At 51.6% G+C, this 25,536-nt stretch overlaps 1 protein-coding gene across 2 annotated transcripts in view; it reads left to right on the forward strand.

Moving 5' to 3' along the window:
- Positions 1–25,536, forward strand: part of POLN (DNA polymerase nu) — an 87,563-nt gene that overhangs the window by 42,202 nt on the left and 19,825 nt on the right. For both annotated transcript variants that reach the window (XM_070400366.1, XM_070400373.1), the window contains 6 exons: positions 6,411–6,467; positions 7,469–7,522; positions 8,057–8,122; positions 23,177–23,234; positions 24,261–24,338; positions 25,331–25,445. In XM_070400366.1, the coding sequence (XP_070256467.1) occupies positions 6,411–6,467; positions 7,469–7,522; positions 8,057–8,122; positions 23,177–23,234; positions 24,261–24,338; positions 25,331–25,445 (428 nt within the window). The remainder of the gene's footprint in view (positions 1–6,410; positions 6,468–7,468; positions 7,523–8,056; positions 8,123–23,176; positions 23,235–24,260; positions 24,339–25,330; positions 25,446–25,536) is intronic.

Consider the following 25,536-nt stretch of genomic DNA (forward strand, 5'->3'; position numbering starts at 1 on the left):
CTGGATTCGTGCTCTTCCACATGCCTTCCTGTCCTTCTCCGTGTCCTTGGGAAGCAAGGGCAGTGGCACCAGCCATGCCACCTGCACAGCCTGGGCCACGTTGCTTGACTGCTTTGTGCCTCAGTGTCCTGATCTGTAGCAGAAGGACTATAGTAACGTCCCTGCTAGAATCTTGTGAGGATTCTGCAACTGTGTGTGTGTGTGTGTGTGTGAGAGAGAGAGAGAGAGAGAGAGGGAGGGAAACAGTATTTAGGACCATGCCTGACATAAGCTCTCAAAAACCAATAAGTATTGGCTATTATTATGACTGACCTTCTTCATCCAAAAACTGGGCATCATCTTTGATTTTCTTTCAGCCTCACCTGCAGCAAGTCTTAAAGTCCCTACGTGCAAAGTATGTCTTGAGTTTGCCTCCCTCCCTCCACCTTCACCGTCAGCCCCTTCACCTTCCACTCAGGCTCCTCCAGGGCTCCCTGCGCAGTCACTCCCGCCCGCTGTCTCACACCTGCGGTTATTCATCACACCCGGGCAGCGTGGTCTTGTGAAGTGTTACAGAACCATGTCACGCCCTGGGTGGATGGCTCAATTGGTTAGAACATCGTCCCATACACTAAAGGCTGTGGGTTCAATCCCATCAGGGCACGTGCGGGAGGCAGCTGGTTGAAGTTTCTCTCTCACCTCGATGTTTCTCTCTTGCGTCTTTACTTTCTCTCTAAAATCAATAAACAAATCCTTCAATGAAGATTAAAAAAGAAAAGAAAGCCTGCCAGTGTGGCTCAGTGGTTGAGCCTTGATCTACGAACCAGGAGGTCCCTAGTTCGATTCCTGGTCAGGGCACATGCCCAGGTTGCGGGCTCCATCCCCAGTGGGGCGTGTGCAGGAGGCAGCTGATCAATGATTCTCTCTCATCATTGATGTTTCTCTCCCTCTCCCTCCCTCTCTAAAATCAATAAAAATACATTTTATAAAAAAAGAGAGAGAGAGAGAAACCATGTCACTCCTGTGATGTGAACTTCCAGTGGCTTTCTGTGACACTTAGAATAAAACCCAAGCTCTCGAGCTTGGCCCCCACCTGTGGGTCTGGCGCTGCCCCTCCTCTGGCCTCGCTCCTTCAGCACTCCGGGCTCCCCCCGCCCCGCCCTGAGCACGCCTGCTGCCCAGGTGTCTGCACGGCCCTGGCCTCCTCCGGAGACTCTTCCCGCAGGTTCCACACGCCTGGCTGCCCGCTGCCCGCTGCCCGCTTCAGCACTGCTCTCAGAACCTCTCTGGCCACACAGCACAGCGAGGCCTGTTACAGCCCATTTCTTCACCTTCATTTCCTTCCTGTCTTTCTTTCCATTTTAAATTGCTGACATGTTACAGCTGTCTCCCTCCACCACCCCCCACTCCCCTCCACCCAGCCCCTCCCTTCTGCCCCCAGGTCTTCACCACCCCATCCTTCATTTTCCTACACACACTCACCATTTCCCATGGTTCCCTTAGTTGCCTGCTTGCTTATTCCACTAGGATGTGGGCGGCCCAGAGCCCAGCCTCCGCCGGCTGGTTCACTCCATCCCAGCACCAGGCAGCCTGGAGCTGGCACCTGGTGGCCGAGCTGGTGGCTGTGGTTTGTTTGTGGAGCCCCGGCAGCAGGGGCGGGACCCACTGTGAGACCCTCCTGGTGGCTGAGAGGGAGGGGAAGCGAGCCCGTTCCAGCGGTGGTGGCACCTGGGGAGGCGGCACCTGCGCGGGGTCCTGGGTGGATTCATTCTCCGTCTGGCACCAGCTGGCAGGGCCGCCCTTCCCTGCTGCTGCCTGTGCTGCTCCGAGACAGCCCACAGCGGAAGGAGGGGAAGGAGCTCCTCCGGGGTAGGGTGCTTTGTGGACGGAGTTAAGACGGTGACCTTAATTTCCCCCAGAACATGAGGGTCCTAAGTCATACTAGCCTTACTCTGTTTACCTGGACCTGTCATACTAGTCTGTGCATTAAAAGAGATGAGTGTTTTGCCTGGCTGGCTTGGCTCAGTAGTTAGAGAGAGCATTGGCCCTTGAACCAAAGGGTCTCCAGTTCGATTCCTGGTCAAGGGCACGTTCCTGGGTTGCAGGCTTGATCCCCGCTCGTCCAGGAGCACGCGGGAGGCAACCAATCGATGTGTCTCTCACATCGATGTTTCCCTCTCTCTCTCTCTACCCCCTCCTCCCTCCCCTCCACTCTCTCTAAAAAAAAATATCAATGGGAAAATATCCTTGGGTGAGGACTAACAAAGACAAACAACAAAAAATGATGAACGTTTACTAGGCAACCCATGCACATGGTTCTACATTCAAAATTAAGCCTCCTCTCCACTTCCCTTCCCCTCCCTTAGCGAGAAGGTAATGGGCAGCCTGGGAGGTTCGAGCACAGCGCAGCTGGGATCACAGGTACGGTTTTATCAGACTTTACCTTTAGCTCAGTTTTAGGGCCACAGCAAAATCCAGCAGAAGGTACAGAGATGTCTCATACCCTCCTCCCCCCACACACAGAGCCTCCCCCACTACCGACACCCCCACCAGAGGGTTCACTTGTTGCGGGCATGGAACCTAGACTGACACAACCTCATCACCCAGAGGGTACAGCGTGCAGAGGGCTCGCCCTGGTGCTGTGCGCCCCGGGGGTCCGGACAAGTGTGTAATGGCATTATCCATCCTCACATTCACACAGCGGTTTCATGCCCTGGAGATCCTCTGTGCTCCGCCTGTTCCTCCCTCCAGCCCCTGATCCGTTCACTGTCCCCATTGTGTCGTCTTCTTGAGACTGTCATATACTTGGGATCGCAGTGTGGGGCCTTCTCAGATGGTCTCACTTAGTCATGGGCACTGAAGGTTCCTCCACGTCCGTTCCTGGCTCATTTCTCTTCAGTCTGAGTACTATTCCTTTCTGGGTGTAGCAGCTGCTTTTTCCCATCGTCTCCGGAGGGACACCTTGGCTGCCTCCAGCTTTTGGCAATAAAGCTTTTAAACATCGGTGTGCAGGGTTTTGTGTGGACATAAGTTTCCACCTCCTTTTGGTAAATACCAAGGAGTGGGGTGGCTGGATTGTATGGTAAGAGGACGTTTAGTTTTGTAAGAAACCCTCACTGTCCTCCAAAGTCACAGCACCATCTCCTACTGAGCAGCACAGTGCGGTCCTGCGGCCCTGTCCCGCCGGCACTGACACGGGTCTGAGAGGCCCATGGTGTGTCGTGTCGCTGGTGGAGCACGAGGAGGCTCCTGATGGGCTGTCGCTGTGTGTGGGGACCCATGTCTCCGCAGTCTGCGCGATGGCCGTGAGGATGGGGCAGAGCGTTTTCAGGACAGAAAGAAACATCCATGAGTGTGAGCAAAAGTCAGGAATGTGGGGTGACCCCTGGCTTCCTTAGTTCTGCACCTGAGCAGAGATGGCCACCACTCGGGGGAGACTGGGAGGGGAGCGGTTTTAGATGGTGGGGGGGGGGGGGATGGAGTAAAGGGCCCCGTGTTGGACATGTTAAGACAGACGTGTTCATGAGCCATTGACACAGAGTTGTCGCACCACAGCTGGGGCTGTGAGGAGAAGTCTGTGCTAGAGACACGTGCGCGGAGGCAGTCAGCCGATCTGGATTGACGTCGCCGTCCTCCTGCCACACAGGAGCTTTGCAGAAACCCCTGTCCCGGCCACGACCGAGCCGTGGAGTCGACGCCTGCGGCGGGCGGCCGGTCACGAAGCACTGCTGACTAAGCAGCAGCATTGATAACCAGGGACCTGCACTCAGAAATGCCCGTGAGGAGGGGAAAGAGGGGGTGCCAACGGGTGGCCGCAGGGAGAGGGGATGAGAAGAGTGTGGGGCCAGGAGCCAGCGGGAGTGTTTGGTGGAGCCCGCGGAGCAGCAGGCGCTGTGGCCTCTGCCCGGATCATTGACCAACTCCGGTCCAGCGTTGTCCAGATTAGGAGATCAAACACTTCATTCTTTTCAGAGTTCTCGGAGCCTCTTCTTGATGCGCAGGCAGACTGCGCTCAGAAAGCTCTCTTGAGTCAGGCATCAGGGCGAGGAGAGCGAGTTGATCGGAAGCAGTGTTTTTGGCTGAGTATTTTCACCTCCCTGAGCAGAAGCTTTTCTAAGAAAAGGGCAGCTGGGAGATACTGAGTCGGGACCCTCCCAGCAGTGCCAGCTCCCAGGCCCAGGGCTGTTCAAGTCCCGCCCTCAATCTTCCTGCAGACACACACTTCCGGGCCCACACACTACGATGGAGTCAGAGCACCAGTCCCCAGACTAGTTCACAGATTCAAAATGATCCTCATGAAGCCCTGGCAGAAGGTTTTTATAGAAATCGGCAAGCTGATTCCCAGATTTAAAGAAAAATGCAAGAACTAAGAACCGAGGTAATCTTGGAAGGTAAAGCACTATTGGAAGATTGAGTCTCTTGGATGCAAGACTAACCACATAGCAATGGAAATTACCAGGAATTAATTAGTGATCTGTACAGTGTGGTGTCGATTCAAGGGTAAACGAACAGACCGAGGGCGGAGCGGAGAAGCCCCAAGCAGGCCTCCCTGGGCGTGTGAAACCCCTGACCTCAGAGGCTGCGCTGCAAAGCCCTGAGCAGGAGGTTGGCAATGTAAATGATCAGGCACCAGTGCCTCTGGGCCCTACTTCACATCCTCCACGGAAAGAAATGCCAAGTGAAGGTGCACCCACATGTACAAGGCACAGCAGTGAAGGCTGTGGAGATACCATAGAGAATATCGTCAAGACCTGATGTAGAAGACATTCTAGACAGGACACAAATGCATGACCATAAAGAAGGAGGTCGACACATTGGACGACAGTGGAATGAAGACCCTCTGTTCAGGAAGAGAGGCCACCAACCAAGAGAAAGGGCGAGCCTCACAGGAGAAGGCGCTTCCGGTCATAGGAAAGAGCCCGTCCAGGCCGGCGAGGGCCCACAGTCCAGGAGGAGCAGGCACAGCGGTTTCCTCGTGGGCCGAGGCCACGCACAGGACCCTGGCAGAAGAGGTGCAGTCAGTCAGTAAACACCGCGTGCTGTTCGGCCGTCTCGGTCACCGGGGCATACGCACCAGCAGCCCAGTGAGACGCCGCTCACGTCACCAGGACGGAGGGGATGAGGAGAGGGCAACACGTGTTACCCGAGACGCGGGCACAGGCTCCCGGGTGTGATGAGCTGCTGGACGGTCCCCGCTGCATGCAGGTGGCCCGGCGCCTGGCGCCCTCACGCCTCCTCGCGTGTGCATCCAACAGCTGCGGACGTCGTTCCCAACACTGTACCGTGTGTCCACCTCGGCCTGACGTGGAAAACCACATATCCATCCGTGGTGGAGGGAGAAGTCGTTGGCCTGCGTTCAAACAATCAGCATTACACGTTCACGGCATAGTCTTCCCACGGCAACATGGTGAGCCATAAGCCATCACGCTGACCACAGAAGCCACACACACAGAGAACCTGCCCTGTTGCACTGACACGAAGTTCAAAACCTGGGAACAGTGGCCTGCAGGGTAGAGGCCAGGCTGGTGGGGGCAGGGGCCTGAGTGTTCCCTCGGCGAGCCCAGGCGTGTTCACTTTGTGATACTTCAGCAAATCCTGTTCTTATGAGCTTGTACTCTGCTGTATATTTTTGACTTTTTATATTTTGACTTTTTAAAACTAATTTGAAAATCCTTAATCATGTTCCGATGTTACCTCCCTGACTTCATGCCCAGCTCCCTGCGATTCAGGTGTTGGGTGTTCCTGAACGATCAAGTTACACCTTTGTAGGCATTTTCCCAGTTTTCTCTGCCATGAGGAAGAGTCGCTGATTGGCTGCCTCCTGCACACCCTCCACTGGGCATGGAGCCCGCAACCCAGGCATATGCCTTTGACCGGAATCGAGCCCGGGACCCTTCAGTCCGCAGGTTGACGCTCTATCCACTGAGCCAAACCAGCCAGGGCTGCCATGTGATATTTTTAAAATAATTTTTAAAAATCGATTTTGAGAGAGAGGAAGGGAGAGAGAGAGAATGAGAGAGACATTGATGTGAGAGAGAAGCATCGATCCGTTGCCTCCCGTACGCAGCTGGACCAGGATAGACCCGATTTGTGCCCAGACCCGGAATCACCGCCGCCTTTTGGTGCCGGGACGACACTCCAGGCAGCTGAGCCACACCCGCCATGTGGTGTCTTACGCGCCCTGGCTGTGGAGTCGCTCATGGTAACCTCGTCCCGCTCTCGCGAAGTGCCCTTAGCGCCACGAGGACAGCAGCGATTTGTAAGGGATGGAGGTCAGGGCGCCTGCTAAGCTGAGTTGCTTATGCATCTTCATTTTGGAAAATATGCTCAATGGAGACCATTTTCTTTAGGACTTTCTCTGGCTGAAAATAAGTGTCTGGAATGTTAAGCTTCCATGAATGACTCTGTTAATATTTACTCTCATTTTTCAGTTAACGGCTCTGCAAGCCCTCCATCCATTACCCAAGATCATTTTGGAATACAGGCAGGTAAGTTAATTTTTTAGTAAGTTGGTGACCAAGGGGAAGCTTATGGCACCGGCACTGTTGATGGAAATCCAGTCGCTGAGGCAGCCCGACGAGGCCCTGAAGGGAATGGAGTCGTTCAGGTTGACCCGTGTTCGCACGGCTCGCTGGCACCCCGACGTGGTGTCACCCCGCCCACAGTCAGCCCCTCTCAGCATTGAGGGGCTGGCGGACTCGGAAGGAAGGAGTTGGTGTGTCTGTGACAGTGTGACGTGCCCTCCGTCAGTACCGCGTTCGGAAGCCGCCTCTGTGCCCGGGGCAGGCCCGGTGCGTGGCTCCGTGCGGCGTTTTACCGTCTGCGTTCCCATTCACTGGTCACTGACACCCCCCCCCCCCCTTCCGCTGCCCTGGTTCTCTGCTCCTGCACCTGCCAGCTTCCATGAATGTCCTTGAACCACATGTAGCACTCACATTACTAGTACCATCGGGTTTTTTTGTGTTATTTTTTAATAGATTTTTATTGATTTCAGAGAGGAAGGGAGAGAGAGAGATAGAAACATCAGTGATGAGAGAGGATCATTGGTTGGTGGCCCCCTGCACACCCCTGGCCCATAGTTCGATGCTCAACCACTGAGCCACGCCCACCGGGCAGTGCCATCGGTTTTTTATTTACTGAGCCCGTGGCTGCTCTCTGCCAGGACTGGGCAGCTGCTAGAGAGCAGGTGGTCACAACTGCCCTTGTCCTTGAAGTAATGTAAGGACTGAAGGAGGACTGAGAGGGGCACCACGGGGCACGGGGTGACGGGCAGGAGCGCACCTGATCCTCTTCACGTTCCTGTGAGAGCATGGCTCCAGAATAACAAATACCTATAGAAAGGGGGGCGACCCCTTCTCAGCGGGTCGCTGTGGTTTAATTCTGGCCACAAGGCCACTCCGGGGTCCTGGGTCGTCTTGTGACACGCGGCGCTGACGCTCCTATTGAACGACTTCAACAAAGAAGATGGCGCTTCTTGTCTCTGTAACAGGTTCACAAGATCAAGTCAACCTTTGTGGACGGGCTGCTCGCCTGCGTGAAAGAGGTACCGGGGCTGAAGCGTGAGGAATGTGGGTGCCTGTGAGTTCAGACGGTGTGGAGGCTCTTAGAGTTGGGTTGATGGTGAAATGGTCTAATAAACTGGAGCATGAGCCGCGATTGTGCTGGGACTCAGGCCTCTTTAGGAGGCCCGGCTGCCACCCCTCACCCTCCCACCTGTGGCTGCAGCTCGCTTCATGGTCACTTCCAGGGTCTGCACTCAGAGACGTCCTGTCACTCACTGAGGCCACACAGCGTTTGTGGGCTGCACAGCCCCCCTCGGGCCCGCCTTGAGCCCCTCGGCCCTCTCCCCACGCACAGGGTTCTTAAGTGACTGGGAGACCCGCGGTCCTGCTGCAGTTTCCCGCGGGTGAGGGGACATCTTGACCACAGTCGGCAGCGTCTGACCCCAGGAGTCGGGGCGGGATAGGGCCTCTGGAGGAACAGGGAGTGCTGTCTGCAGGGGAGGCACTGAAGGGCGCAGCGCGCTCTCGACTTCACGTGGCATGGCCAGGGCTCACCCCGATTCCTTCTGGTAAAGGGCGCCATCTCCTCCACGTGGAACCAGACGGGGACAGTGACCGGAAGGCTCTCCGCCAAGCACCCGGTAGGTTAGCTCCTTGCCAGACACCAGTTTCTGTTTCTAAGAGGGGCCCCCAGGATGACAGAGTGGTTGTGTTTACCGCACCCCCATACGCTTAGAGCGGATTTTCTTCTGTTTATTCACTCAGCTAATGTTTATTTAGCACCTACTATGTGTTGGGAACGTAGTGGGGGACAAGACACGTGGTCGTTCTGTCGTGAAGAGTTGAGCTAGTGAGAGGCTCTCCCGCCCAGAGAGTCATTCTCTCGGACACGGACACCCCGTCCCACCCCTTCGTCTTCAGGTTTGTACTGACCAGGTGGCTCCCGGTTCCCAGGACCTGGCTGCAGTGGCTGATGCTCTGAGGCCCCGCCCACCTTGTGGTGCTAGGCTGCCCCTGAGGGTTTGGGATGCAGGCTTAGTAGCACTGAAAGCAATTCGCTGTTTAAATGGCTTTATGTTTGTGGATTAAAGACAGTTCGTTACTGATTTCTCATTACAGGAAGTTCCTTAGGTACAGAAAAGAATGTAGAAAACCCTAACGAAAGCCCCTCGCGTTCCCGCGCAGAGTTAGCTGTGGCTGCCATTTGGTGTCTGTCCTTCCAGAATCTTTGCTAAGCGCATGTATTTATAAAATGCAACTTTTCTACAAAAAGAAAACTATGCTTTGCCCTCGCCAGCTTGGCTCAGTGGATAGAGCGTCAGCCTGCGGACCAAAGGGTCCCGGGTTAGATTCCGGTCATGGGCACGTACCTGGGTTGCAGGGTCCTCCCCGGCCCAGGCCCTGGTTGGGGCTCGTGCAGAAGGCAACCAATTGATATTTCTCTCACATCAATGTTTCTCTCTGTCTTTCCCCCTCTCTTCCACTTGCTCTAAAAATAATAATAATAATAAATAAAAAATAAAACTATGCTTTTATTTTATGCCTTTTCATTTTATTTAAGAAGTCTTGATATTATATACCAATATTTACCTGGAGCTATATTTAAATTTAAATAATTAGCCGAAACCGGTTTGGCTCAGTGGATAGAGCGTCGGCCTACGGACTCAAGGGTCCCGGGTTCGATTCCGGTCAAGGGCATGTACCTGGGTTTCGGGCACATCCCCAGTGGGAGATGTGCAGGAGGCGGCTGATCGATGTTTCTCTCTCATTGATGTTTCTAACTCTCTCTATCTCTCTCCCTTCCTCTCTGTAAAAAATCAATAAAATATATTTAAAAAAAATAAATTTAAATAATTGAATTATTTAAGAATATATCAATTAAATATGTGAATTATTTCAATATACACTATAACATGACTGGGTGGCTCAGTGGTTGAACGTTGACCTATGAACCAGGAGGTCACGGTTCAATTCCCGGTCAGGGCACATGCCCGGCTGTGGGCTCGATCCTGGTGTAGGGCATTCAGGAGGCGGCCGATCCATGATTCTCTCTCATCATTGGTGTTTCTCCCTCCCTCCCTCCTTCTCTGAAACCAATAAAATAAATAAATATGCCAGATGGAATGTGTCCACATGAGTATATGTTCATGGTGAAGGAGCTCGAGGGAGTGGGGGTTTACAAAGTGGAGAGCGTGAGCCCTTCCTTCCTTCCCTTCGTCGTGCACGTGTCTGTCCCACGGGTCCCTCGGTGCCCGGTCTGGACTGCACCCTGCCAGGCCAGCACCTGGGGCAGGGCAGGCGGACCCTGGGCGCTGCCGGGGCGGTGGCTGTGGGTGCAGGACGCCCTCTGAGGACCTCGAGCCCATTCTTGAAGGGACTTGCTTTGGACATCCCACTTCAGAGAGCTCTCCCGAGTCTTCATCCCTCAGACTGGGACCAGCGCTAGCTCTGGTACTGACGCTAACGCTAATTCTCGCTCTACCACGACCTCCTCTGGCAGGGGCTGCGTCCGTCTGCCCTCCAGGCAGCCTCTCGGCCTGCTAAGCCCGCGCACCCTTTCTCTCGGTGGATGCCACATCTCACCGAGGAGTCACCCAGGAATTCTGGGAAAGCTGACTTTTGATACTATTATAAATTGTTTCCATCCCACGTGTTCATTGCTGCTATATAGATATGCAATTGATTTTTTAATGTTTCTGTTGTTTTTAACTATATTTTTATTGATTTGGGGGAGGGAGAGAGAGATGGAAACATCAATGATGAATCATTGATCGGCTGCCTCCTTCCTGCACGCCCCCCATGGGGATCGAGCCTGCCACCCAGGTATGTGCCCTGACGGAGAATTGAACTAGGGACCTTTTGATTCCTGGGTGGATGCTCAACCACTGAGCCACACTAGCTGGGCTACAATTGAGTTTTATATTTTGATTTTGCATCCTGCAACCTTAGTTCTAATAACTTTTTTGCCGATCCCATCTGGTTTTCTATATAGATTATCATTTCATATATAAAGAAAGTTTTAGTTCTTCCTTTCCAATATGGATTCCTTTTATTTCTATTTCTTGCCTGATTATACTAACCAGGACACTCTGTACCATGTTGAATAGAAGTGGTGAGAGCAGGCCTCTCGTCTTGTTGCTGATGCTGGAGGAAAACACCCGGTTTCATTGGTGAGAATGCTGTAGCAGTAGGTTTTACATAAGCACCCTAACCACTTTCAGAACGTTCTCGTCAAATAACAATTGGCTGAGTTTTTATCTAGAAATTGGATTTCGTAAAAAAAAAAAAATTGCATCTATTAAGATGATCATGTCGATTTTCTTCTTAAATTTGTTAATATAATGGATTACACCAATAGATTTTCAAATGTTAAACCAACCCTGCATTCCTGGACTAAAGCTTATTTGGTCTTGATGTATGTATTGTGTGTGTGTGTGTGTGTGTGTGTGTGTATAATATCATATATATATATCATATATATATATCATATATATATATCATATATATATATCATATATATATATATATAATTGGATTAGATTTGGTAAAATTTTGTTTAGAATCTTTGCATTGTGCTCCCTTCGATAGCTCAGCTGGTAGAGCGGAGGACTGTAGAATCTTTGCATCTGTTTTTTTTTTAATATACTTTTATTGATTTCTGAGAGGAAGGGAGATAGAGAGATAGAAACATCAATGATGAGAGAGAATCATTGATCGGTTGCCTCCTGCAGGCCCCCCATGGGGATCGAGCCTGAAACCTGGGCATGTGCCCTTGACTGGAATTGAACCCGGGACCCTTCAGTCTGTGGGCTGGTGCTCTATCCGCTGAGCCAAACCAGCCAGGGCTCTTTGTATCTGTTTTAATGATGGATATCATGGAGTAGTTTTCTTTTATTGTGTTGTTGTCTGGTCTTGGTACCAGGATAATGCTAACCTCAAATAATGAATTGAAAGTATTTCCTCCTCTTCAAGTTTCTGGAAGAATTCGTATAGAATTATTTTTTCCCTCATTAATAGAATTCATTATTGAAACCATCTGAGCTCGGAAGTTTCTTTGTGGGAAGATATTTAATCACAAATTAAATTTCTTCAATAGAGATAGGGCTATTCAGGTTCCCTATTTCTTCTTGAGAGAATTTGATAGTTTGTGTCCTTCAAGGAATTTGTCCATTTCATCTAAATTGTTAATTTATGGGTATAAAGTGGTTCGTAGCATTCCTTCATTCCCACCTGTGTAGTGAGGTCTCCTCTCATTCCTGACACCGGTAATTTGTGTCTTCCCACGTTCCCCCCATGATCAGGTTTTGGTTTCGCTGACTTTCTCTCTACTTTTTGTTTTTATTGATTTATGCTTTGATGTTTATCATTTCCTTTCTTCTGCTTACTTTGGGTTTAATTTGCTCTCCCTTTTATAGTTTCTTAAGGTAGAAGCTGGACTTATTGATTTGAAGCCTTTTTTTATATACAGCCACTCAGTGCGATAAACTTGTCCCCACGTGCTTCTATCCGGCTTTCAATAAATGCTGCATGTTGTACTTTCATTTTCATTCAGCTCACAAAGCTGGTGCCCTGGCCAGGTCGCTCGGCTGGTTAGAGCGTCGTCCCGATACCAAGGCTGCAGGCTCCATCCCTGGTCAGGGCACATACAGGAGCAGCCAGTGGATCCATAAATAAGTGGAACAACGAGTCAATCTTTCTCTCTTCCTCTCTCCCTTCCTCTCTCCCTAAAATCAATCAATCAATGAAAAATTTAGAAAAACTAGTGACACTTTCTGTCTTTTTTTACTTATGGATTATTTAGGAGTTTGTTGTTCAGTTTCTAAGTGTCTTTCTGTTATTGATTTCTAATTTAATTCCACGGAGGACTCGATCCTTTTAAATGTGTTCACACTTGCTTTATGGCCCATCAGATGCTCCGGAAAGCATGTGCGTTCTGTCGAGGGCTGGGACGGCCCCCAAGTTCCAATTAGGTCGGCTTGGTTGATAGTGTTGTCCTAGTCTCTCAGAGCCTTGAGGGTCCTGTCTGCCCAGGTGCTAAGCTCTCAACCACAGCCGTTGTAGCTCTTCATCTCCTTGTAGTTTTTCCTTCATGTATTTGAAGCTCTTCTTTAGGGGCAGAAATGTTAAGGATTGTTATAGCCCCCTGGTGAATTTACCCATTATTTCTGTAAAATGACCTTTTTATTTTAAAAATATATATATTTTGATTGATTTCAGAGAGGGAGAGAGAGACACATCAATGATGAGAGAGAATCATCTATCGGCTGCCTCCTGCACACCCCCTACTGGGGATTGAGCCCACAACCTGAGCATGTGCCCTAACGAGAATAGAACCCGGGACCCTTCAGTCCGCAGGCCAACACTCTAACCACTGAGCAAAACCTGCCAGGGCTACTTTCATATTTCTTTTTTTAATATATATATTTTTATTGATTTCAGAGAGGAAGGGAGAAGGGAGAAAGAGATAGAAACATCAATGATGAGAGAGAATCATCGCTCGGCTGCCTCCTGCACACCCCCTACTGGGGATCGAGCCCACAACCTGGGCATGTGCCCTTGGCCGGAATCGAACCTGGCACCCTTTAGTCTGCAGGCTGACACTCTATCCGCTGAGCCAAACCAGCCAGGTCCACTTTTATATTTCTTATAGTGTGGGGCTGCTGTTGGTGAATTCTTTCAGCTTCTGTAGGTCCAAACATGTCTTTATCTCACCTTTGGTTTTAGAAGTTATTTTTGTGAGGTGTAAAGTTCTCAGTTGGAGGTTTTTTCTTGCAGTACTTTAAAAAGGTTACTCTCTTCTCACATTGCTTCTTATAAGAACTACTGTCGTCATTATCTCTGTTTCTCTCTACATAATGTGTCTTTTTCTGGCTGTTGTTCGATTTTTCTTATCATCGCTAGTTTTGAAAATGTTGCTTATGATGTCCCTTGGTGTGGTTTTTTTCACCTTCTGTGTTAGGGGTTTGTTGAGTTCTTGGTAGTTACTATTCACATACTTGTTCTGTTCTTCCTCCCTCCTCTCCTCTCCTCTCCTTGGGAACTCCGCCATGATTGCATATGCTAGGTCAGTGGTCGGCAAACTCATTAGTCAACAGAGCCAAATATCAACAGTACGACGATTGAAATTTCTTTTGAGAGCCAAATTTTTTAAACTTAAACTATATAAGTAGGTACATTGTTATTAAGTTAATTAGGGTACTCCTAAGGCTTAGGAAGAGCCACACTCAAGGGGCCAAAGAGCCGCATGTGGCTCTCGAGCCGCAGTTTGCCGACCACGGTGCTAGGTCATTTGAGCTTGTCCCATAGCTCACTGAAACTCACTTTTCTTCTTTTCCTTGGATATTTTTTCCTGTTTTAATTTGGATCGTTTCAATTACTATGTCCTGTGGCTCACGCATCTTTTGTCACCTCAGACCTAATGTTAATCCATGGAGTGTATTTTTCATATTGAACATTACAGTGTTCATTTCTAGGCATTCAGTTTCGATCTTTTGGATGTCATTCATGGCTCTACTTAATGGTTCAGTATATTGGATGCAGTTGTGGTGACTGTTTTGTTTTATTGTCCTTGTCTATCATTTCAACATCTGTGTCCAGCCCTAGCCGGGTTTGCTCAGTGGATAGAGCGTCGGACTGAAGGGTCCCAGGTTTGATTCTGGTCAAGGGCACATACCTCGGTTGCAGGCTCCCAGCCCTGGTCAGGGGCATGCAGGAGGCAACCAATCAATGTGCCTCTCTCACATCGATGTCTCTGTCTGTCTCTCCCTCTCCCTTCACTCTCTCTAAAAGTCAATGGGAAAAATATCCTCGGGTGAGGATTAAAAATAAAAAAACAAAACCATCTGTGTCCAGTGTAGGTCAGTAGATGATCCCCTGCTCTGTGCAGGCCTGGTCATCTTCGAGCGGCTGCCAGGCATTGTGGACTTCAGGGCCTGGGGAGTGGGCCTCGTGGTTTTCCTGTAAATGTCCTGAGCTCGCTCCTGGGACGAGCTGCGTTTCTCGGGAACAGTGCATGGCTGCCTGGCCTTGCTTTCATGACGTCTGAGGCAGGTGCAGAGAAGGGCTGTGTCCAGCCTGGCTAGCTCTCCCCGTCCTGAGGACGCCTTCCTGCGGGTTCTGCCCCTTGTCCCAGGAGCTGTGAGTTTCCCGGGAATGGCGCTGGGACAGGAGCGACTCCCGGCCCTGGCTGAGTGTCCTGCGCTGTGTCCTAGCCCCTGTGGACGGGCTCTCCCCGCCTTGGAAGTTCCCTCCGTGCGTGCGCTGGTCCACTCTCTGCTGGGCACGCACTCTGCTGGCTCAGGAGGGGTGACCCTGTGGGTTGTCTGCGTCTTCTCCCTGGGAGGGGGGCACTGTCTTTTCCCCTGAGTGCATTCCAGCTGCAGGTGAGCTCCCGCCGAATAATGGTCGATCCCGCTGAACCTGCGTCCTTCGCTCCCTGAGCCCCGCAGAGTCCGTGATCAGCACTTGCTCCCTCAGAACCTCGGTCCAGTGTCCTTTTCAGGCAGACCCGTGCTGCCCCCATCCCCACGCTCACGGCCGTGCGTTTCATGCCGCACTGGACTGTAAGTCCTGCCCGCTTCACTGGCGCCCTCCAGGCCTGGCTCTCTACTGGAACATGGTGGGTCCTGAGCACTTTTTATTTGTTTGTTTGTTTATTTTAAAATATGTTTTTGTTGATTTTTAGAGAGGAAAGGAGAGGAAGAGAGAAACTTCAATGATGAGAGAATCATGGATCGGCTGCCTCCTGCACGCCTCCCACTGGGGATCCAGCCCGCAGCCCGGGCCTGCGCCCTGCCCGGGAATGGAGCCAGTGGCCTCTTGGTTCCTGGGTTGACGCTCACCACGGAGCCGCCGGCGGGTGGTACTGAGCACTGTTGGCTGAGAACCGGGACGTGTGACCCACTCCTGATGGTCTCCCGGGTGTCAGCGTCCTCTAGTTGGGCTCATGGTCCCGATGGCGGCGTGTTGGCCGCACGGCCGGGCCTCCTCCCATGTGGTCTGCGGAGCTCTTCCCTCGGAAGGGAGAGGTCAGGGGGGCTTTTGTTTGTCTCACGCTCCTCTCCCCCGACCCAGGTCCTGCCGGGCCCGTCCTCCTGCCACTCTCAGACTCCACAGAGCCTTCTCCTGGGAGCGCTGGGGACCTTTGCTCTCCAAGCCTCGCCAGGAGCCACATTCTTGCCCCCATCACCCAATACCCGCTTATCGGGCGGCGTTGGGTGTCCCGCTCGTGTTTCCAGGGGACAGGCTGCTTTTGTCCATGCCCTCGTTTCACTGCCGCCCTCATGACCTGGCTCAGAGCTGCTCAACCTCTGAAATCCAAAGTGGCTGACCTTTCACCTCGCCGTTTTATGAATTCTTTAGTAAGAGTCCTCCTTTCCCTTCTAGGTTAGTTTTTTTAATTTTTAATGTTACAGTTCTAAAATGTGTTGCTTGGGATATTAGAAGCCAAGCTTTGTTTAGCAGGGAATCTTGCTTTGTGCGTGTTTCCCCGACGCTTTCCTTACTCTCTAGCTCCATGGGAATATCTTGTTAGCGTTTGTATTAGCTCTTTGGTATGTAACTGCGTTGGAGCCAAGTTAAGATGGTGTCATATCATGGTTAATGCTTTGATATGATTTATGATTGCTGACCCTTCGTGCTTTCCCTCACCTTCAAGCCGTCACTCTTGTTACATCTGAAGCCTCGAACCATCTTCCTCCAGCCCAGCCCCCTGTCTGGTAACTGCTGGTTGAGTTTCCCTGCAGAGCTGTCTGTCACAAGCCTGTCTGACCCCCGTCCTCCCTCCCAAAGCTCAGCTCCACGTCCTTCTCCTGGGAAAATGGTGTGGAGCCCACATGCTGCCCAGGGTGTGTCCATCACCTGCTCAAAAGCTTAGACGCCCGGCCGGCCCGGCTCAGTGGCTGAGCATCGACCTGTGAACCAGGAGGTCACGGTTCGATGCCCAGTCAGGGCATGTGCCCAGTTTGCGGGCTCGATACCAGTGGAGGGTGTGCAGGAGGCAGCCGATCCATGATTCTCTCATCAGTGATGTTTCTCTCTCCCTCTCCCTTCCTCTCTGAAATCAATAAAAATATATTTTTTTAAAACTTCAACATTACTTGGTACCTTCAAAGCCCCTGCTCATCTGCTCCCAAGTGTGTTCTTCTCACACTGCTTCCCTCTGATCCCAAACTCAGTGTTGGTCACCCATCTTGACATGTTTCCTTAAGTAACAGGTGGGGTTTTGTGCTGCTTTCAGACTTTACGTCCATGGTGTCGTGTTGTACTCATACTTATGTAGCTTGCTGTTGTCATCGATATGGCGTTCTGAGAGCTGCCCGTGCCGACACAAGTAGCACTCGTTCACTTATCTTGGCGACTGATAGCATTTCATCGTGTAAGTGCACTGAACATGTTCTCATTTCTCTGTGAGAAACAGTCTGCAAGGAGAAACAGTGCCGCCAGGAGTGCTCGGGCGTGTCCCCGGCAGGGCCTGGCCGTGGGCGGGTGAGGAGTACTCGGGCGTCCCCGGCAGGGCCTGGCCGTGGGCAGGTGGTGCTCAGCCCCGACGGCGCAGGTGCTCTCCACAGGGGGCCACCCACCCTCCCATGCAGCGCCCCTCGGCTCTCGCTGCCCCACACGTGCCATGGAATTTTACTTGTTGCTCGTTTGATGAGTGTGAATTCCTATCTTACTGTGGTTTGATTTGCATTTTTTCATTACTAACGGGGGTGAGTACATTTTCCTCTTTACTGGTCATTTGTGTTTCTTCAGTGACTTGCCTGTTTATCTCCTTTGCCCATTTTCAATTTAGTGGTTTGCCTTTTATTAATTTGTAAATGCTCTTTATATATTATGGACACTACTCTTTTGTTCGTTTATATAAATACTAGTGGCCCGGTGCATGAAATTCGTGCACAGGTGGGGGGGGATTCCCTCAGCCCAGCCTGCACCCTCTCCAATCAGGGACCACTTGGGGGATGTCCGACTGCCGGTTTAGACCCGATCACACAGGGATTGAGCCTAAACTGGCAGTCGAACATCCCTCTCGCAATCTGGGACCACTGGCTCCTAACCGCTCGCCTGCCTGCCTGATAGCTCCTAACTACCTCTGCCTGCCTGCCTGATCGCCCCTAATCTCTCTGCCTGCCTGCCTGATCATCCCTAATGCCCTCCCCTGCCGACCTAATCTTGCCCCCAACGGCCCTCCCCAACGGCCTGATCTCACCCCCAACTACCCTACCCTGCAGGCCTGGTTGTCCCCAACTGCCTTCCTCTGCCGGCCTGATCTCACCCCCAACTGCTCTCCCCTGCAGGCCTGGTTGACCCCAACTGCCCTCCCCTGCCGGCTTGATCTCACCCCCAATGGCCCTCCCCTGCCAACCTGATCTTGCCCCCAACTGCCCTCCAAGGCAGCCATTGGCTCCTCACAGTTCACCCAGATTTGGTTCTGATTGGTCGGTTTCTATGCCAGTCAGCGTCAAAATCTCTGCCTCCTAGGCAGCCATTGGCTCCTCACAGTTGACCCAGATTTGGTTCTTTTTGTGTTTTTTTTTTAAACATTTTTTAAAAAAATATTTTATTGATTTTTTACAGAGAGGAAGGGAGAGAGATAGAGAGCTAGAAACATCGATGAGAGAGAAACATCGATCAGCTGCCTCCTGCACATCTCCTACTGGGGATGTGCCCGCAACCCAGGTATATGCCCTTGACCGGAATCGAACCTGGGACCCTTTAGTCCGCAGGCCGACGCTCTATCCACTGAGCCAAACCGGTTTTGGCCCAGATTTGGTTCTGATTGGTCAGTTTCTATGCCCGTCAGCATCAAAAGCTCCGCCTCCTAGGTAGCCATTGGCTCCTCACACTTCACCCAGATTTGGTTCTGATTAGTCGGTTTCTATGCCAGTCAGCGTCTCTGAGCCTATCAATGGGGCCTGATCAGAAAGGTGGGGCTGATCAGCAGCCCCTGTGGAGGCCTGGAAATGGAGGCGCCGCTGCTGGCCTGGCCTGGAGAGAAAGAGAGAGGCAAGTGCTGATCAACAGCTGCCACACAGGCTAGGGATCAGACACTGCTTCTCCCTTCAGACCTCTCTCTGGGCCTGATTCGCAGCCCCCTCAGCAGTTAGTGCTGGGTCACCATACCTGCAGCTGCAGCAGTCAGTGCTGGGTCGCCACGCCAACCCAGCACTGACTGCAGGACTGACTTCGGGTTGGTCGAGCCTCCGGTCATGACGGACCCAGGGTTTTATATATTAGGATCTCCTCCCATCTCTGGTCGGTCTTCAGGTTTTCTTCCATGTTGCATTCTGTGTCTCTCATTTATAGGTGCTTTCTGCTTTACTGTCGCCACATGTGTCGTCCTTTCGTTATGGCTTGTGCTCTTTGGTGTCTTATTCCAGGAACTCTTCCTTCCGTGGGAATCATAAAGATACTCTGTTCCCTGGTCGTAGTTCAGAGTTTTGCTTTGAGCTTTGGTTGTAACCCCTTGAATTTGCCTTTTGTAGATGGGAGGCAGCGCTCAGAGGGCTTTCCATGTGGGTGGCTGCTGGCTGTGACTCAGTCATTCTGATGAAGGCGTGGCCTGTGTCTAGGCGCCCGCGCTGTGCCCTGGTTTACTGTCCTTCCCTCACCGTCTCCCTTTGTGGCAGCTGCATCGCAGCTGTGCATTCCCGAGATCCTCGGTGACCTGTCACGTCCCGCTGCCCTGTGATGGCCTTCCTCCCGCTGTAGCTCCTGGAGTCGCTGCCCCAGTTTGTCCCAGGAATGGGCAGCGTCTGCCATGTGACACGCAGTCACTAAGTGTTCTCGAGGGAAGGAAGAAGGTTGGAGACTGAAATCTGAATTAGCGAGTGTTAAATATCGCTAATGTGTTGTTAGGAGGAAAGCATGGTAGTCCTTACAGCTTGTGCTGTAAGGAAGGTGAAGGAATTGCCTCAGTGGTTGGTGTGGTGTGTCAGTGTTCATTGTGTGGAGGCTGAGTGTGTGAGTCTGATCTGATGGGTAAGTCACACGGGCCGGCCCAGCTTGTGGGCTCCCCCCTCCTCCACTCTCCCCTCCCCCCTGTCACCCCCCCCCCCCCGCCCCGCTTTCTCAGTGCTCTGCCTCAGCGTCCCGTCCTGTCCCGGCAAGTCTTGGGGATCCCTCCTCTGTTCCTCCCCAGCGGAGATGAACTTGTGTCGCCATGCAGCTCCCTCGCAGGCCTGTTTCCGATCTTCAGGGGGAAACATTGAGCCATGGCCTTGCGGACAGTGTGAGCTCTAGGTTTGCGCACCCTCTTCATCCTGCTGGGCCTCCCCTCTGTCCGCTTTGCCGAGGGGCTTTATCGTGAACGGACACTTAGTGTTGTCGGATGCTTTTTCTGCATCTATTGAGATGACCGCGTGAATGTTCTTTCAACTGTTTAGATGGTGAACAACATTGATTGAATTTTCAAATTTTGAACCAACCCCGGCTGGGCTGTGGGATGAACCCCCCTCAGTTGTGCTGGGTTGTTGCTGTTGCTGATTTGAGGGCTATATTTGTTTAGAATAGCTTGTGTCTGTATTCCTGGGGGACACTGGTCTGTAGTTTTCTCAAAATGTTTTTATCTGGGTTTGCTATTGGGGTATTACTGGCCTCACAGAATGACTTAGAATTTCCTCCTCATTTGTTTTCTGGTGGAGATGATGTAGAATAAGTATTATTTATTCCTTATGTCTGTGGTAGAATTCACCATTAAAACTCTCTGGGCCTAAGGATTGGGTTTTTTGTTTGTTCGTCTGTTTTTTGGTGGGAAGGTTCTAAACTGCAAAGCCAATTTTTTGTAACAGATGCAGGTTATTCAGATTTTCTATTTCTTCTTGTCTTTCAAGGAATTGGCCCCCTTCATTTAAGCTGTTGAACTTATGGGTATATCATGTCTCAAGGTATTGTTTTATTATCCTTAATGTATGTGTGACATATAGTAATATCCTCTTTTATTCCTGTAATTGATCATTCTTACCTCTTTTTTTTTTTTCCTTTTTCTTTTTTAAAGATTTTTTTATTGATTTTTTTTTTTAGAGAGATAGGAAGGGAGAGAGAAGCATCAATGATGAGAGAACGATTGATCGGCTGCCTCCGGCACGCCCCCTACTGGGGATCAAGCTCACAACCTGGCATGTGCCCTGACCAGGAATCAACCGGAAACCCTTTGGTGCACCAGACGATGCCCAACCAACTGAGCCAGGCTGGCCAGGCCATTAGCCTTCTTTCAGAGCAGGTCTGCTGAGGCAGATGCTCTTCATTGTATTCATTTAAAAATGCCTTGGATTTACCTGCATTCCCGGAGCATAAAGTTGGCGCAGAGAAAGTTCTGGTTGACCGTTCCTGCTCCCCGCGGGAGCTCGCCCCACGTCTGCTGAGACGCTGGCACCACGGTGAGGTCCGGCACTGCTGTGCCCTTTGCTCTGGCTGCTTTCAAGATAGTTTTTAATCTCCGATGGTTAGCAGTTTGATTATGATGCTGCCGGGCCCAAGTTTCCTTTAATGTATTCTGCTTAGGTTTTCAGCCTCTTGAATCTGAAAAATATGTCTTTCACTAAATTTGGGATTTTTGAGCCATTATTTCTTTAAGTATTTTTTTCTGCACAAATATGTTTTTCTCCCTTGGGCTGAAATGATGCACTGTTGTTCTTTTGCTAGCCCGCAGGCCCCGGAGCACTGGCCCCTTCCCCCCAGGATTTCTTCTCTCCTTTACGTTCGGTAGCTTCTGTTGGTCTCGCTTCAGCTTCACCGCCTCTTTCTTTCTTTTCAAAAAACTTTTTAAAATTGATTGTAAAGAGAGGGTGGGGAGAGAAGGAGAGGTTTGTTGTTCCGCTTATTCATGGACTCATTGGTTGATTCTTGTATGTGTCCTGGCCAGGGATGGAGCTGACAACCTTGGTGCATCAGGATGACACTCTACCACTGAGCCACCCGGCCAGGGAAGCGGCTCTTGTTTTCTGTCGCCTGTTCTATTAGGAGCTTAGCGTGTAAATACTTGGTATTTTTTTATTTATTTATTTTTAAAATTTATTGATTTTTTACAGAGAGGAAGGGAGAGGGATAGAGAGTTAGAAACATCGATGAGAGACAAACATCGATCAGCTGCCTCCTGCACATTCCCTACTGGGGATGTGCCCGCAACCAAGGTACATGCCCTTGACCGGAATCAAACCTGAAACCTTTCAGTCCGCAGGCCGATGCGCTATCCACTGAGCCACACTGGTTAGGGCTGGTATTTTTTTTAATATCATGTGATTCGCCCTGACCTGTGTGGCTCAGTTGACTGGAAAGGTCATGGGTTTGATTCCGGCCACATACCCAGGGCCAAGAGCACATACCTGGGTTGTGGGTTTGAACCCAGGTCAAGGTGTGTACAGGAGGCAACTGGTTGATGTCTCTCTCTCTCTCTCTCTCTCTCTCTCTCTTTCTCTCCCCCCCCCTCCCTCCCTCTTCTTTCCTCTCTCTCTAAGATCAATAAAAACATATCCCTGGGTGAGGCTAACATTTAAGAGGGTCATGTGATTCTAACGTACAGAAGACTTGAGAGCCCAGCTCTCTCCTCCAGGCTCGGTGTCCTTGCCTTAAAGAGTGAGGATGGCAAGCCTGCCTTTCCCCGCCCAGGGCTGCGGGGTCTTAGCGTGTGTCGTCTGAGGGGTCAGCGGTTCGCATGTGGCACAGGTGACCCAACTAGTCAGGGAGTCAGGACCAGCGACTGCGAAGGAGCTCCGTGAGCAGACAGCGCCGGGGGCGTCGCTCAGGGCCCCGCCGCGGCTGAAAAGAGGATGTGACAGACATTCTCACGGTTAGGACAGCGGCCACCGGCTGGAGGCCAGCCAGTCAGTGCCAGGCTGTGCCCTGTCGCTGTCGCCCACGGTGTGACAGGCACAGACACATTTGTCACCAGCCAGGGCTGCAAGTGCGAAGGCCGCATACGGGCCAAGCGCCGAGAGCACCCGAGGGGGTGGGTCAGGGCGGAGAGACCAGACTTTCCGTCTTCAAATATGTTAACAAAGGGAAATAAATGGACAAATTGCATAGCAGCCTATGTTTATCAAATTATGTAGGAATTTTTACGTCTCTGAGCTCATAAGTCAGGCTGCTGCTGCCAGAATGACTGCACTAATTCTGACGGGGCCACCGGCTGGAGCCACAAGCCTTGCTCTCACACCTGCTGTGCGCACTCGGTGGGTCCCACCGGCTGGAGCCACAAGCCTTGCTCTCACACCTGCTGTGCGCACTCGGTGGGTCCCACCGGCTGGAGCCACAAGCCTTGCTCTCACACCTGCTGTGCGCACTCAGTGGGTCCCACCAGCTGGAGCCACAAGCCTTGCTCTCACACCTGCTGTGCGCACTCAGTGGGTCCCACCGGAATGACGTTCAGTATCAGGCAGTTGAGGTCACATGGTAATGCATAACACACTGGCATAAGTTATTTTGTTAAACATTTTTTTAATATATTTTTATTGATTTCAGAGGGGAAGGGAGAGGGAGAGAGAGAGAGAGAAACATTGATGAGAGAGACACATCAATGGCTTCCTCCTGTGAGCCTGACTGGGAGTCGAACCATGACCTCCTGCTCAACCACTGAGCCACACCGGCCGGGCCTGTTTTGTTAATGTTTAATAAAATGTGACACATTTCAAATACCCTTAAATGTACAAATTAATTTAATGGAAACATTTCAGCTAAAGCTGTTCTCTTATTATTAACAGAATATCCAAGGCATCTCCAAGCACCCAGTTCAGATTACTAAGCCTCGGAACTATAAAGGTAAGGCGTTCCTTTCCACTTGGCTGGAGTCTCAGTGTCTGTGACGGCTTCTCTGTCGCTGTCCCCAGTTTCTCCTCTTGTGCGCAGCCAGGACCTAATGTACAGTGAAGAGTAAAGCAGGCTGAAGTGGTAGGGCACCTCCCTTCTGGCAGTTTACAAGTTCAAGTAGATGCTAATTATACAGGAAGCATTGCCCTGCTCCCAGCTCCCCCCACCAGCTCCCAGGAAAGGAAGAGCAGCCAGGAGCTCGCGCGTGTGCAAGTCTGGAAATCTCAGGGGCTGTTTGTAAAGCGGGCGAGCAGCTCCTTCTCCGTGCCTCACTGTCATGACGGTGGCATTACTAAGACAGAAGCGGTCAAAGCTGAACCGCGTCGCTCCTGTGGCCCGTTCCCAGAACCCTGCACGAGGCGCTGCCCGCCACTGGGCTCGGGGAACTGCCGCTGGCAGGCGGGGCACAGTGAAGCAGCCGTGTGTGTGTGTGTGTGTGTGTGTGTGTGTGTGTGCGCGCGCGCGAGCACGCGCTGATCCTCACCCGGGGATATTTTCCCATTGATTTTTAGGGAGAGTGGAAGGGAGAGGGAAAGACAGAGAGAAACATTGATGTGAGAGAAACACATGGATTGGTTGCCTCCTGCAGGCGCCCCCACCAGGGCCCGGGCCGGGGAGGAGCCTGCCACCGAGGTACGTGCCCTTGACCGGAATCGAACCCGGGACCCTTTGGTCCTCAGGCCAACGCTCTATCCACTGAGCCAAGCCGGCCAGGGCTCAGATTGCTCTCAATGGGCCACATCTAAGCATCAGTGTTGGCCCTTTTCCTCACTGGGAAGCCCAGACAGAACAGGAAAGTTTAATAAGACATCGATTTGCTTTCAATAATGATATGATATTTTAAAATTACTTTATTAAAATATTCAAAGTGCAAAATCTAGACTCCTTGGACTGGAGAATGATGGTAAAGTAATGTCTGAGGACGGGCTGCGGATCAGCCCGTGAGCAGTTCACCAAGTGCCTTGCACCCCTATCCAGGGAAGGAAGAGGCCGCCCTCACCATCTCCCCGAGGACCATGCTGGTCTCCGCCAGGGGCCACACCTTCCTGGCGGCAGGTATGGAGACCAGGTGGAGGTGCTGCGGTCGCTGTAGCTCACCCTGTGCCTTTCACACAGTTAAAATGTTTACAAATTGAATAATTGAAAGGTGCTTCTAAAACTCATTCTTTTTATATATTTATCTTTTTATTTCAGAGAGGAAGGGAGAGGGAGAGAGAAATAGAAACACCAATGATGACAATCATGGATCGGCTGCCTCCTGCACGCCCCGCACTGGGGATGGAGCCCACAACCGGGCATGTGCCCTGACCGGGAATCCAACCATGACCTCCTGGTTCCTAGGTCGGCGCTCAACCACTGAGCCCCACCAGCTGGGCTAAAACTCATTCTCTAAAATAAACCCTAAGGCAAATGTTTATATGAAGCAAGGGTTTCTCACGCACAGTAAAGAAGTCTGCTTCGGGGCCCTCACGGCACCACATCTGGATCTCAAATAGCCCTCCAGTCCCCACCCCGTCTGCCCCCTCCTCTCTGTGCTTAGCATCCTGGCCATGCGGGCGGTCCGCTGTCCTTCACCCCGGAACCTGCATCCCCAAGAGCATCTTGCTCCCTCCTCGCCCCCCGCCGCGCCCCTCCCCCCTCGTGCCTGTGCTCAGGTCCCGGTCTGTGAGGTGCACACTGGCCGCCTCTTACAGCAGCCTCTCCCTCCTCACCGTCTCCCAAACCTCCTCACCCAGCGTACACCCATCCCCTCCCAGAGCTACATGAGGAAAGAGACGGGTCTGTGTTGCTCGCCAGCGCCCAGCCCAGCACACAGTAGGCCCTTTGTGAAATTCTCATGTTCAGAATGGGCGGGTGGATGAACACAGCCCACCCTCGGAGGCATTGCCGGCCTCACGGGAGGCAGAGGGCCTCTGGACTTGCAGACACAGGGTGGCCAGTGGGAAGGGGTGGTCCCTTGGTGTCGAGGTGGGGGTGAGGCTGGGCCGGGGGCAGCAGCAAGGAGGGACACTGGTGGTGGATTCTGGTTAACGCAGACTTTTTCTCAGACTTTGCGCAGATTGAATTGCGCATTCTTGCACACTTATCTGGGGACCCAGAGCTTCTGAAGCTATTCCAGGAACCTGAGAGCGACGATGTCTTTTCCACCCTGACTTCACAGTGGTAAGATACGCGAGCTCCCAATAGTATCAGATCTGCAGGAATGCCTGGAGTTATTCTGAGGCTATTTTCATAAGAAAGAAATTATCTCTTT

This window comes from Myotis yumanensis, unplaced genomic scaffold (assembly GCF_028538775.1).
Source record: "Myotis yumanensis isolate MYYU_CA2020_CCGP unplaced genomic scaffold, mMyoYum1.0.hap1 SCAF_1, whole genome shotgun sequence".
Lineage (NCBI taxonomy): Eukaryota > Metazoa > Chordata > Mammalia > Chiroptera > Vespertilionidae > Myotis > Myotis yumanensis.